The sequence below is a fragment of the Bos indicus x Bos taurus genome, chromosome 13, assembly GCF_003369695.1.
Source record: "Bos indicus x Bos taurus breed Angus x Brahman F1 hybrid chromosome 13, Bos_hybrid_MaternalHap_v2.0, whole genome shotgun sequence".
Lineage (NCBI taxonomy): Eukaryota > Metazoa > Chordata > Mammalia > Artiodactyla > Bovidae > Bos > Bos indicus x Bos taurus.
In genome coordinates this window covers 67,816,391-67,830,782 of record NC_040088.1, presented here as the reverse complement: position 1 = coordinate 67,830,782, position 14,392 = coordinate 67,816,391, and the positions used below count along the sequence as shown (strand labels likewise).

The following is a 14,392-nucleotide window of genomic DNA, read 5'->3' as shown; positions in this document are numbered from 1 at the left end:
TAGCCAAAGACACTGCAGGTAACAAGCGCTTCTGATTGTCACTGAACTGCTTCCCCAGGGCGGAGCTCCCCTCTCTACCCAGAAGTCAGGATTCGAGCCCCCTTTGCCACGGAGAGAATGTGTGTCCTGCTTTTGCCAGGGTCCCGCCCCCAGCGAAAAATATACACATACTTTATTTATACATGTCTGTGTCAAGGGCTGTCCTCCGGTGACTGCCTGACCCCCTCCGAGCTGAGCAGAGGGAGAGAGCCAGGACACAGAGGCCAGGGGGGTCAGAGGAGGGACCTGTTTTGTTTGGGTTTCAGGAGGTTTCGTTTTAGCATTAAACACTAAAGATTTATTCCCTCGCCTTCCATTTGGGCTTGCAAACTGACTAAAGGTTACCGCCAGCACCCACCAATACCCCCGCAGGACAAGCAGGAGATGGGGGTTTGTTTTTGTTTATCTTTTTCCTTCTCCAGCTCTAAGGGGGCCTTTTCAACCAGATCCCACTTGCCCTCTGCTCTGAAGACAGGACCGAGACAAGACACACCTCCTTCTCTCCCCATGGAAGAACTGGGAAGGCGGGCTCTCTCGTCCCTGCCTGGGATTTCAGATTGTGGAGGGGGCTGGGGGGCAAGGGGGAAGGGTCTCTGGGGGAGAGAAGGTTCCTACCTGTGCTGGATCTCGCCTTGGGCCTCGACTTGCACCCGAAGCCGGTGGGGGAGCCCCCAAGGAGGCTGCTGGGCGGGAAGAGTCCAGAGCTGTACTCGGGGACGTATGGTGGGTAGGTGGTGATGGGGTGGTGGGCCGAGGCCGCCGCCCCTCCCAGGGTGGCCATGCTGCCGCGGGGGTGTGCCGACTCCAGCTTCATGCTGTCGGGCAGCGGCACCTGGTACTTGATGCACTCCTTCTCGTCCTGGCGGCCGGAGCCGGCGGAGCCCGGGGTGGACAGGGATGGGTCCGGGGAGACGTCCTTCGGCGGGGTGGGCGGGAAGGTGAAGAGGTGTGGGCTGGAGTGCCCCGCTGACAGGGAGGAGGACGAGGCCGGCGGGTAGACCGACAGGGGCCCCGGGGAGCCGTGGTGGATGGACGTCTTGGAGAAGGGGCTGAGGTTCCAGGGCGAAGCGGTGTGATGGCTGCCCAGGGCTTTGCCACCATCCAGCCAGGGCAGGGATCCGTGCAGCAGAGGTGGCCGGCACACCTGGCTCCCTGTAGGGGAGGGAAGGGGCCAGAGAGAGACACAGGCAGGTGAGAGCAGCCCCCAAAGGCACTGGGGGGCGTTCGCGCCCTCCACCCCTGCCCCTGCCCCGGCAGCAGGACAACCTCAACACAGACTGGCCCCAGCAGTACCTGGGCCAGCACACCCCTTTCACCCGTCTCCCACACCAAGGTCCCACCAGATCCAGGGAATCAAGGGCCTGCATCTGACCCTTGAGACCTGCTGCGATGGAGCAAGAAGGGGCCCTGGCTTTCTTGGCCTCTCCAAATACACTTTCTAAATCACAGCCCCGAGGTCCCTCTCTGGAACCTGACTTGATTTATTGGTTTCCTTCAATGACCCAGCGGCCCCTAGCCTAGACCTAATCCCAGGCAGCTTGATAAGAGGGTGGGCTGTGAGGGATGAGGCCTAAAGGGGTGAGCCCGGCTGCAGGACCACTCAAAACCAGAAGGACACACGGACCCAGCGGCCCAGGCCCAGAGCAGGAAGGATAAGGTTTGGAAGAGAGGGGAAGGACCGTTTTAGGGTGACTTCCATGTACCCCTACTTCACTGCTGGCCTATAAATGACCAGGCCTGAAATGAGATTTGCAGCAAAATTAATTGCTCAGGCTTTTGGAGAAAGTTTCCAAGGCTAGACCCTGAGATGGCACTTTTGTCTGCCTTTGTCACCCTCCCAAATCCTACTGAAAAAAAAAAAAAAACAACAGGCCCATCTCAACCCTAAGGTTGTGATTCCACCAGGGTAATATAAGAATTTTCACCTGAGCCCCAGAGACACAAAATTCCAGTTTCTGTGTCTATTTCGCTCACACGCAGTAAACTGAGCCCTCCTTTAAAATACAGAGCCATAAGGCAGCCCTAACTCAGACCAAAAGTCACTCTGAGAGGGGTAAGTCTACACGGCAAGTGCAAATCCACACACTTATTGATCTTTTAATCCAGTACCTATCTCAGCGTTTGACATTCTATTTAACCATTAAGAACAATACTGAAACTAAAATCTTCAGAGAGAGGAAGGGGAGGGGAGACGAGGGGGAAGGAGAGTTCTCTGAACACTGAGGGTCATGCTTCACATTATGCAGGAAGTCGTATAGTAAATAATATTAAGGCTGCATTTACCTCATTTCCACTTAACTGCTGATGTGCACAGAACGAGGGCAAAGAGCACCCCCTCTGCAGAAACAATTGTTTAAAGCCTGGTGACAGCAGAGTGAGAACGCCGGCTCCCACAGGGGCTCTGTCATCAGCCCCAGCCCTGCGACCTAAGCAGGGGAGCCAGGGCGGATCTCCAGGAGAGCATCGCACAGTTCCTCCACCTAAAATGTTGCTCCTACTTTTTCTTTGGGAACCCACTTACAGGTGGAAAGTGTGAGAGCTTTCCCCCTCAGCTACATAGGGCTGGGTTTCTCTTTACCATTTCAGAATTCCCCCGAACTTCTCAAGATGAAAAGAGAAAGAAAAAAGAAAATACTGGAATTGCATTCATAGAAGGAAACCCTGATGGATCCTAAATCTTCTTTGGGACCCTATGGGTCAGTTGCAGGCAGGAGGAGAGAGAAAGGCAAGAGTTGCCGGGAGCAGGCAAGGAGGCAACCAAAAAGCATAGACGCAGGAAAATTCTGTGCAGGCGGGAATCTAGGAAATCCCAAACATCTCAAACTTAAAATGGTAGTCTTTCCACCAAAACCTGGTCAAGCACCAGAATCCCCTTCCTCGGAGCCTAGGAGTTAGGAGATATGCCTAAAAACCAAATGCACTAGTTTTAGGCAAAGGCCGAAACACAGCGAGGGGAATAAATACATTCCTTGGGCCCTTCTGGAAATGTGCTGGAGAAACACACCGAGGCACGCCGGCAGAAGCCCCCGAGAGAGAACCACGGGATAAATGGGGGAGCGAAGCCCCTAGAAAGAACTAAGCCCCAGCCAAGTTTGGCCCGCGCCGGATGCCCGGCCTGGGGAGCGGTGACCGGCGGAGGCGGAGGTTCGGCTCTCCCGGCGCCCCAGACCTCCCAGGCCCCAAAAGCCGCGGCCGCGCCGGGACAGAGGGCTGCCGCGCGGCGCCCGCCAGGTGAGCGCCAGGCCCCCGGGCCGCAGCCGCGCAAAGGCGCCTGCTGTGACTGTTTTGAAAAACAGACTCTAGCGACGATCGAGACGCCTTCCTCGCCCATTTCCGGGCCCCAGTTTTTTAAATGGAGCAGCAGCGGCACTTGAGGGGGCTTTGGCCGGCTCTCCCCACCCCCTGGTCCCTCCCTGCCTCCCCGACCCGGGGAGCCCGGACAGCCGGTCGGGGGAGGGGTGGTCCTCGCACTCGGGGCGCACTCACCATGGTGGGTCGGAGGATACCTCTGCACAGTGGCCCTCACCGAGTTTCCGTAGTAGGACGGGACGTGGTTGCCTTGACCGTCGATGTTAAAAAGTACATCCACCTCCTCGGGCAGAGGGTACTGCGCCGGGTCCATGTAGGAGTGGCCGAGGCCCGGGTGGTGAGTGTCCGGGTGCTGCCCGTTGAGGACCGCGGGGTGGTGATGGCTCACCCAGCGAGGCTGGTCCGCCGTCACCTCCATGGCCCCGGCTGCGCTCGCGCCCTCTCGCCGGGCCCGGAACCCGCGCGCGGAGAGAGAGGGCGGTTGGGGGCTCCGAGGCTCCGCAGGTGCTCCTGCCGTCGGAGGGGCGGGGGTCGTTTAAGGATTTGTTTTCAGTGGGGGAATGGGAAAGCAGGGAAGGAAAGGTGAGTAAGTGAGATTTTTTTAAAAAAATAAATCTTTGCGGGGTAGTTTAGCAAAGAGAAGAAGAGGAAGAAAAAAAAAAAAAAGAAAGAAATTCCCAAAATTAGGTACGGGAGGACAAAAACGGGCCAAATTGTAAAAGGGAAGCGAGGACTGGCTAGAATTCTGCAAGTGAGGCTCCTGTTCACCGGGGGCTCCTCGGCGGCTCCAAGACTGAGTCTTTCTGGGCCACCTGCAAAGGAGAGAAGGGGAGACCTGGATGAGATCCTAAGCACTTAGCACCTGAGTTTATGAAGTGGCATCTCCTCCCCTCGAGCCGTCCTGCCCCGCGCCCGCGCCCCCGGGACACGCTAACACGCGCGCACTCGCGCACGCCCCCTCCGGAGCTCGGAAAACCGGGAGGCAGCGAAGGACCCGACGTCTCCCAAGCGCATCCCCAGCTGCCTGGCTCTCCCGGGATCCCGGGACTGACTGAGCGGTTCCCACTTGAACGACAGCTCCCTCCCTCCGGGGACCCAGGTCCCAGGACCGACTTTCCAGCCTCCAGAAACTCCCCGAAAGAGGAGGGTTGAGTTTTCCGTGTTTTAAAGTCCTCCCAAATGGAGAGAGAAAACAAATCAAAGTTAAAAAAAAAAAAAGTCGCCAGTACCAACCTGGGTAGCGAGGAGCAGAGAGGAAGAGAAGGAGGCGTGCGACCGGGAGAGCAGAAACTGCCCGGTCAGATTGCGTGGCTCGCTCTGCCTCGCGCGCTCGCCGTCCCTCTCTCTCTCTTTTCCTCTCTCTCTCCCTATTTTTTTTTTTTTTTTTTTTTACAGGGAATGCATTCTTTCTGAAAGTATCAAGACGGCGCCAGGCAGCTCAGTGTTCGCAGACAGCTGTGGCGCGACGGAACTTAAGGAGGTTCTAGTGTCATCCGCGCCGCCGGGGGAGGAGCCTGGCGCTGGCGAGGAGGGGACAGGATCCCAGCACAAGGAAACTGCAACCCAAACCCGCTCAGGACTTCACCCCCCACCCCCACCTCTCCTCCCGCCCCTCCACTGACCGGAAAGGGGCGCCGCGGAGGGCAGCCCGGGCGGAGGGGCAGCGGGGAGGGTGGGCTAGGCGCGCCACGGGCTTCGGGGCGGAGGGGGCGGGCAGGAGGGAATACGCGCTCTGGCCCTTTAAATGTGGCTCCGGCTCCTGCCAATTCATTCCGGCTCGCTGGATTATTCCGTACCGGGGACACCGGTCTGCCCCATTCATGAAGTTTATTCTACAGACGGCCCTTCTTTTTCAGACTTTTAAAATGAGCAAACATTTTTTTTTGCATTCATTCCAAGGTATTGGGTCGTTTATTGATGTGAGGTCTCTGCAAGTAAAAGTGGTCAGGAAAAAAAAAATGTAATGTCAGAATACATGGAGATATGCGTCTCTTGAGAACTGCCTAAGAAATTGAGGAACTGGGGGAGAGTTGGGGGGGCAAGGGAGGGTCGGGGGCGGGGCGGAATGTGACTTTGATTGAAATGTCGGTGGCAACTTTTTGGTGGTCGTGGTCTACATTCTCCCAGCCTCTGGCGTTCACAAGCCCCTGGCAAGAATGTCTCAGCTGTTGCAGCTGTCCCTTCCAGACCTAATATTCGTAATCAATGCGTGCTTTTGACCAGAGTGACAGTAGTGATGGATGAGAAGGGGGGGAGGTGAGAATCTCTGGTTCCCCAAGCACTCGGGTCTTTGCTCCGGTTACCCAACTTGTTCCCTCTTCCCCGCCCAGAGCCCTATTTACTCCCGCTCCCGGCGTTTTTCCCCAGCCCCCTCCTGCGGCCCCCACCCGGGCCGCCGGGCAGGACTGCGGCGACCTCCCCGGGGCCCCGCAGCTCGCGGGACTAGCTCGGTCCGGCCTCGCAGCCTCGGGCGGAGGCAGCAGAGATCAGAGACAGCCCGGCGAAGGGGCGGGGCGCCCGGGGCGGGGCCGAGAAGGGGCCAATCAGCGCGCGAGGCTGCGGCGCGGCCGCGATTGGACAGCCCCGCGGGCTGCAACCTCCTTGGCCGGTCTCGGTGCTTTGAGCCACTGCATCCCCTAGCGGCGCTCAGGCTGCTGCAGCCGTCTGGCCCCAGAAAGCGGCCCGGGTGTGCTAGAGTCGGGCGGGAAGCGAAGTCTCAAGGTTCCACCCGCGGCTCCCCTCAGGGCAATGTGTGCAAGGAGAGAGCGTGGGTTCTCCCTCAGGCTTTGCCACGGACGGTACTGACAGTTTGATTTGGGGTTCAATTGGAAGGCATTATTCCCTCTTCGCTTCTCTACCCCACCCCGTGACAATTCCCTACAAATACACCTAAAAAAAAGTCAACATAGAAGAGACCATCCCTTAAAGTGCTAGAGGATTCCTTCCTTGAGGTGAAAGAAAACCACCCATATTCAACCTTAACTCGGTGTGTGTATGGAGCGGGGGTGGGGGTGGGGTGGGGGGCGGGCTGTCCTGCTTTAATATACAATCCTCGTAGAAAGACTAACAAATTTCATTTGGAAGAAATAGTGGAAACGTGGCTCTTCCTGACGTGGAAGTTTTCTTGAGTCTCCATTTTCTTAAAGCTGACGTTTGTTAGATGTTTGTTAGAAACATCAGCTTGAGTTTCTAGACACGAAACGGTAAGAAAGTCCCTAAATTAACCCCCCTCCCCATGTTTCTCCTGAGCCCACTTAGTCCCTGCTTATTAGGGTGGCCCAGTAAAGGAGCATCGATTTTCCTTCATTCTGACCACGTCTCTCTAGGGCCAGTCAAGCTGCCAGCCTCTCCTGCTCACCGCGCTCTCCAAACCTTTTAATTATTTAGCTTCTGCCTAACATCCACCGGAAACCGCTCCATAAACAAGGACAACGGACTCATACACATTGTTGCTAAAAGTCCCGAGATTCAGCTTAAGGATGGCTGCAGAGGCGGAAAAAAAGAAAAGAAAAGGGCATCTTGGCGCGTTGATCTAGGACCCGCCGACACTAGCCGGACCCCAGTTCAAAGCTACGCGGAAAATGCCAAACGGAGCTCTTTGGTCCTCTGCGCCAAGACCTGAAAGTCCAGGAAATAAAAGGGACCCATCCTCGGAAAGAGACGCTGCTGACGCCAGGACTTGAAAACGTTAACTTCAGAGGCTAAAGCCGATTTTAAAAGACAAAGAGAAAATATCCCTGAGAAGGAGGCCTTCCGGTGTAGTGGCGCCTCTGATAATGCTCAAACTTTGGGGGGAGGTATTATTCATTTTAATTAAATCACGAGCACCAAGTCTGGCTGCACTGACCTGAAGAGCCACCCCCAACCCTTGGAAAAATAAAAGATCTCGAAGCCCCTTCTTGGTCTGGGTGGTTTGGGGCTGGCAGAGAGGAGTGGGGGCCTGCGGCTGGGTGCCCAGTGTAATGGAGCCAGCCTGTAGGGGGTATTTAACATTTAATTCCCAGCCGGTCCGCCCCTGTTCCCGGACTGACAGTGGGTAATTGGGAAAGAGGACGTTGCTCTTTTGATGGCCCGCGCCGGCCAGTCTCGCCGACGCCACACTGGGTTTGACGTCACGGGCCCAACCCCAGAGCCCTGAGTACAGAGCTGGGGGGAGGGAAAAGGAGAGGAGGGGTCTACCGAGCGGGGAGGGCCGAGGTCGGCCCCGGGACCCACGCGGAAGGAAGGGGGGAAGGGAGCAAGGCGGGAGAGAGGCTGCGGCGCGTGGCCTGAGGCGGAGAGCCGGGCTGCGGGAGTCTAGGCCAGGCCCGGCGCCTGCCTGACCTGCCTCGCGGGCAAATGCAGGCCGGGCTTCCTCCTCTGAGGGCGGACGGGGGGAGCGTGGGGGCTCGAGGCCCGGTGAAGGGAAGAAAAGGTGGTACTGAGCCCCCCTCTGCCCTAGCCCGCAAAGCTAATCCCAGCCTCCTGCGGAAACGCCTCAGCGCCCTCCTGCAGATCTGAAGCCCCCCCTGCCCCCCCTCCCGGGCTCCTATCCAGGACCCCGGCCCGGGCCGGTCTAGAGAGCCCCCGTCCCTCCTCTCCTCCCCGGGAGCGGCCGGCGGAGCTCGGGTCAGGGAAGCGAGGTGGAGACCTAGAAGGATGCTGCCGCCGCCGCCGCCGCCGCAGCAGCAGGGCCCTGGGCTCCTGCAGAGCGCTAGGCCTCCCTCTCCAGAGCAAGGGGCTGGCCGAGGTCTGGATGCCTGGGACCCCTAGGGCGAGCATCCCGAAGCAGAGACGGCGACCGCGCGTCTACCGTCCATCCCCGGTCGCCCGGAACCGGTACCCGGGCTGAGCGTGGGGCGGCGGGAGCCGGTTGGCCTATCTGAAACGCCAGGCCTCGAGGCGGCTGCTTCAGGCGTCAAGTTGAGCGGGGTGTGTGTGCCCTCTTGGGGAAAGGGTAAGAAATGGAGCCTTCCTTTCTCTCCTCGGTCGGGGTAAGCTGGGACCCCCCCCCCCCCACCACCACCACACACACACACACTCCCAAACACATGCCCTCCAGCTGAGGTCCCTCCCACCCGCCCTCCTGGGAGCTCAGACGCTCTCATCGGATCCAAGTGGGGAACCCAATCCCGCAAAGGAGCCAGAGCCCGTAGCGTAGAGAGGAGGAGCGTGCCCCCCGCCCCAGGCTCACCCCTGGGGTCGCAGGACCCAGAGAGCGGAGATCCACGTGGCCAGCGTCACCCACCCGAGCCTGGCGACAGGCGCGCCCAGGCGAGCTCCGCGGGGCCGAGGTGTCTGGAGAGCGGCCCCGGGCGCCCGCGCGCGGCCCACTGAGGGTAACCAGAAAAGCCAGCCTCGGGGTCGAAGTCATAAAGTTACTAATCCTGTGCAGGGGGAGTAAGCGTGCCTCGGGCCGCCTGGGGCGGTCATTTGAGCGTGTTTACTTAAGGACTTTGCAAGCGGAGCGCGCGCGATATAGTCGGATTTCCAGCGAGGCAGCAAATATTTGCAAGCGAGAGAAAGAAGCGGAGCCCGGCCGCGCCGCTGCGTCCCTCCCCCCGAAGCCGCGGCGCCGGCTTGGGCGGACCCGGCCGCGCCGCTGAAGACAGAAATGAAGCCGGGAACCTGCGGGGCTGGGGGGCAGGGAGGGCGCAGAGCCACAGCAAAGGCCAAAAACTGCTGTGCGGCCCCTAGGCCCTGGCGAGCTGGGGCTGGGGGAGGAGAAGTCCCTTCCAGCTCGATCAATCTTCCTGGGCTGCGATCGGTCAATAAAAATGGTGTGAACCGACCGCGATCGTTGTGCGTCTGGGGAGGAAGTGGAGGCCAGAGGTGCCGAGGCTGGCGCCAGAGCCCCTCACCAGTCCCGTTCGCGCCCAGGCGGTCTGCAAGCCCCAGGCCGGTGGCCAGTTCGTCGCCGGGAGCCCAGCGCGGTCCGGCAAGGCCTTTAATTGGGTGTCTCCATTTTTATAGTGGCCATTGTTGGAGCAATTAGCGAGAGACAATAAGCGCCAAGAGGCGTTTAATTCGATTCCGTGCGCCGGCTGCGGCGCTCTGGAAGAAGTGGCTGGCCCTGGAGGGAAGATCTGGTTAAGTGCCGGCTCCCTGCCTTGCCAGTCTAGTCTTAGATGTGGGAGTTCTCCAGGGGCAAGTTGAAAGCGGAGTGAGAGCTTTCACCCTAGTCCTGGACTGGGAGGATCCCGTCCCGGGTCTCGCTAGCCCCGCGGGGCGCCCACGGAACCGCCGCGCCTACAGGCAGCACGCGTCCGGCTTGGGTCCCCGATTACCTGTTAGAGGGAGAAAAGCAAACAGGACAGGGACGTGGAAAACGGCCTCCTTCCTTCTTAGCCCTCGGACACCCATCTCGATCACCCGAACCATCCCAGTTTCCTTCCCCATCGGGGGAGGAGGGGCAAAGGAGAGAACCCCCTCCTCGCGCGTACACACCTCGCTCTTCACCGAGCACGCCTCGCCACCCCCTTCCCTGCCTCTGCCCTCGGATTAGATTACCGTGGCCGAGCGAGGATTTCTACTGGATACGAGAATAGCACAGGTAAAGCTGTATAAACAGCTCGCCGGCTGCCGGGCGAGAGGGTTACGCGGGGGACACGGCTCAAGGCGCCACCGCCAGGCCCGGCTGCGCGAGCGAAACGGCGGGGGAGCCCGCTCGGGCGCCGCGTCCGAGACAGCGCAGGCTAAACACATATTACACGACATCTCTGCAGCTCTGCCGCCTCTCAAGCCCCCTTTCTCTTTCCCGCATGAACTGAAATGCAGAAAGTGGACAGTGGGGTCACAGGATGATGGAGAGAAGCAGGCGGTGGGCAGTGCTGACGGTGCTGTTCAAATGAAATACAGCTAGCCAGCAGGGACGCAGAATAAAGGGGATCCCAAAATAGACTGGCAAAGGAAAGATGCTAGAAGTAGAAGCAGCAAGGGGGAAACCCGCGAGAACGCAGGCGAAAAGCGCTCGCGGCTCGCGCATTGCTTCTCCCGGCTCCAACGCCCACCCGCCCAAGCCCAGGAAGCCCAGGAAAATTGAGCCAGCGCTTTGGGGATGGTATGTGGCTTAGATTTACTTTTTTTTTTTTTTCCTCGCTTATTCATCTATCACCGTTTAAAACTCGAAGGAAACCCGCCTGGGCCAGAACGGGCTACCAGAGAAGTCCGAGAGGAGATAAGCCAGAAGATTACCCGCCCCCCCCAGAACCCGCCCCCAGCGCCAGGCCGGGCCCTCCAGCTTCGAGGGATCCTGGCCCTCCTTGTGAAGCTATGCTTTTCTCCCGGGTTGAGAAAAACCCTGATGGTAGCTAGATAAAAATTGGGTGGGTAGGGGTGTAGAGGAAAGGGGGGGAGGGGGAGGAGAGGGGATTTCTCTTTTCGAGTTTACCAGTGCACATGTCAGAGGGGTTGGCCGGGGGGGAGCCCCCGGGCTGGATGGGTGAGAAAGATTTCCCCTTGATGGGGTGGATCGAAAGGCCTGCGAGTCACCCTGCAGGAAGGGGGCACCTCCGACCTCTCCCTCCCTCCTGGCTTTAGGGGCCTAGAAGACAGGTGGAACCAAGAGAGAAGGGAAAGGATGGGGGGTGCTCCAGCAGGTCCCCGCGGTGTGTCCCCAGGCACAGGCCGCGTGTCCCACCCAGCAACACCAGTGACTTCCTAAAGCGGCCCGCAGCGCCTAAACCCAAGCTCTCACGATGTGGTGTCCTCGGGTCATGGCTGAAGCCTTCGAGACACCCAGGGAAGGGAGCAGCCGCCCCGCAGGCGAGGAAGGAGTCAGCATGAGGGATCCACCCACGTCAACTCCAGGCCCTCGCATTTGGGGGGCGCCGGCTCCATCTCCCTTCGCCTCCCAGTGTCCCCGCTCTGTCGCAGCTGCCTCACCGCCCCGCACCTTTAGAAGCCCGGGGCCAGCCCCGAACCCGGCGCTAGCCGTGGCCAACTCTCCTCCGACCACTTCATTTTGACATTTCAGGAAGAGGAGGGCTTTCTCCTGGGGCTGCTGTGTTTTTTACTTTTCTAGAGTTGCCAGAAAACTGGGATGTTGATGGCTGAACAATGACAGTGCGCTTTGAGGGCTGGGGACGTCATGACCCGGACAGGGAAATGGAGAAAGGTAATCTGTGCCGACCAGGAGTCAGCAGAGGCGAGCTTCTAAACGCACCAAGTGTCCGCGTCTTCCTTGGACACGCTAGAGACCTCCGGGTAAAATCTGGGGGGCTCCCCGGCTCTCAGGGGTTCACACTTCGCCCAGCCCCCGCCTCTCCCCTCCGGGCCCGGCTTGCGCTCGGCTCTCCGCTGCCTGCCACCTCGCGAACCTCAAGCAATTTGTTATATAAAACAAAACTGCAACCGCACACGTGTACCAGCACACCCGCAGCGACGGACACCCAGGGAGAACTCCGCTCCAGCGCCTTGGGCCACGTTTCTTTCTGGTCCTTCCAACAGCCGCATCCCTGCCACCACCTCTAGTCCCAGCTGCCCGAAGCAAAAAGGGAGATTCGGACTTCAAATCTGGGGCTCCCTTGGCCCGCTCCCTGCAGTGGGTAAAGCAATCTCTAGTTACTCCCACCATTAAGAAAAAGAGTTGATCAGAAATATTTGGTCCGCACACAAAGACGTACCACAAAAGGAATGCACTTTTCTGCGCGAAAGCCTTCGGACTAGGAGTCCACACCTGAACGCAGCCCAGAAATGGTTAGAGTAGCCTGCTGCGGGACAGTGCTGGGCCTTCGGACTCAGCCCCACGGCCTTCTCAGGACCTCCCGCGGTTCCCGGCTTGTACTGCCTTAACCTCGGAGAAAGCGGCTCTCAGCCACCCGGCTCCCTGCCGCATTCCCGACCTCTCTGGGTGGCCCTGCGCTGCTGGGGTCGCCTTAGAGAGGCTCCGCTGATGCGCCCTAGAGGCGCCCACTCCCCTTTCTTTACTGCGCCCCCGGACTCACCCACACCTCATATATCGTTGGCAAAAGGCAGGATGGCCACATCAAATAAAGCAAAAGGCAGCTTCCCAGTCTCCGGCTTTTGGCAGGAAAAGACCAACCCCAATTCTGATTCCCCAGGACTGGTGGGGATTCTAGTGTAGATGGGAGGATGCGCATGGAGGGGCGGGGTGCGGTGCGGGGCTTGTGTCCAGAGAGCCATTCAGCCAGATTCTCAGACCCCAGCTGACTTCTCCAGCTAGGAACCTGAGGCCTGGCGGGACAACGCTGAGGGCTGGGCCTCCTGCCTGGCCCCAGGAAATTGGTACAGGGGCCCCTAAGACCCTACACCCACCTGGGTCTTGATTTGTCTGCCCTGGGCGCTGAATCCCACCCCAGATTCAGATGGGCAGCAAACAATTCATTTCCTCAGGATCACACATTTTAAAGGTTTAATGGTGAGCCTACTCCCCATGACCAGCCATTTGGTCCAGCAAGCATCTCCTAACCAGGACCCTTCCTGGGTTGACTCTACCAGCCTGGCTGGTACCCCACTACCTCAAACCTGTCATGCAACCGACAGCCGCCCTCCCCGCACCTTTTCTGCCACAAGCACTAAGGGATGAAAGGGCTACAAATGTTACTTTATTATTATTTGTCCCTTTAAAGTTCCTCAACCCCCACCTAGAACCCCAGCACTGGAGTGAATGTGGGTGATGCAAGAAGACAAAAAGCACAGGGGAACTGGGAACCCAGCGGAGCGGAGATCCTGAAGGTTAGACTCCTTTCCATCCCTGCTCAGGACAGACTTACCCATGTCCACTTCCCAAGCACCCCACAGTGTCTGAGAGGAAAGAAAGGTGAATAAAAGCAACTCTTGTGCTTAGATACTCTCCTGTTCAGATACTTTCTGAGAATGCAACTTCCCTTGCATTGTAACGTTATCTGTCTTCACTGGGAACTGCTTCCCAATGAGTGACTTTTTGGAGGTCTGCTGGTCCAATGTCCCTGGAGAAAGTAGAATCCTAGTTCCCTCTGCCCCTGCCATTCCCCAGTTCCCTAGCACCCTCTCCCAGGCTTCGGTTTTCTCACCCACCTTAGGGTGCTTCTGGAATCAAAGGTGCCTGCCAGCCACTAGCTCCCCAGGGGATGTCAGATGCTCACACATCTGGGTTCCAACTTTGAACCCACAGCCACAGCTGTTTCTTTAATTGTATTCAGAGACAATGAGCCTAATCAGGCACTTGTGGGCAGAGGGAAATAAACATGAAATTGACACTCCACAGCCACCTTGGGGAGAAGGCTGAGCTGCTCATTCAGACTGGTTCTTTCCTCAACCCTCTGCCCTCCCTGAAGAGGAAAATATATCCAGCCCTTCCCGAGCCTTACCATCCTCTCCTATTTTTCTGTTTAATTTTTTCTCCACATGCCTAGTTCTACTGGCTCTTTCCTCCAAACATGGACAGGCACACATGCACACACCACACTCTCCCAAGGTCATTGCAGAAAGTCAAAGATTTCCAGGGACCAGAAAGAACAAGGACTGGGGTCTAGTTCATTTTCTTCAAGGGGCAGCTGTTCTTCTGGAGCGGAGACCGCCTGTTAATTCTCTCCACGTGAAGCAGGGAAAGCCCATGCAGAGCAAAAGACAGAAGATAGTGATATTCACTAACCTGGGTAGCTTGCTCTCGGCCGCCAGCTGTTTATTTTTTATTTTTTTATTTTTCCTGACTTGCTGGAGATCTGAAGGCAGAAATGACAGGCAGACCTGACCACTGTTGTCGCTGCCGCGGTCCTCGCCGCCCCAGCTGCTTACGGCATCTCACGCAGGCTTCCAGCGAGAACTAAAACCAGGGTGATGTGCATCCTTCCTAGGAACCCCCCTCCCCCGCCTCCTGCTCACTATAGAGAGCAGAGCTCTTCCGGGTTGCGAAGAGGGAAAGGGAGGGAGGGAGGGAGAGAGGCTGAGGGAGGAATGAATTTCACCCCCCTTCTGCAAACAGGCACGCTGCACATCAGGAGTAAGTGACACCGGCAGAGCTGGGGGAATGAGGAAAGACGGTTTGAAATGTGACCAGCCCCCTGGTGCCTACAAAGTCCACTGTCTCTGGCGGGGCTGGAATTAACACTGTAAATGTCACTAG

General features: G+C 58.2%; 1 protein-coding gene across 3 annotated transcripts in view; it reads right to left on the bottom strand.

Annotated features, from left to right (window-relative positions):
• The window catches only part of GATA3 (GATA binding protein 3), a 29,923-nt gene extending 15,834 nt beyond the window's left edge, over positions 1-14,089 (bottom strand). Inside the window, exons 1-3 of one of the 3 annotated variants that reach the window (XM_027560175.1) lie at positions 13,922-14,089; positions 3,526-4,160; positions 655-1,191 (exon numbers count right to left, since the gene is read on the bottom strand). In XM_027560175.1, coding sequence (XP_027415976.1) covers positions 655-1,191; positions 3,526-3,766 — 778 coding nt within the window. In that variant the 5' untranslated portion in view covers positions 3,767-4,160; positions 13,922-14,089. Of the gene's footprint in view, positions 1-654; positions 1,192-3,525; positions 4,161-4,581; positions 4,860-13,921 lie in introns of those variants that run through there. The other 2 variants (XM_027560176.1, XM_027560173.1) reach the window with 2 other exon arrangements.
• Between the last annotated feature and the right edge of the window lie 303 nt (positions 14,090-14,392).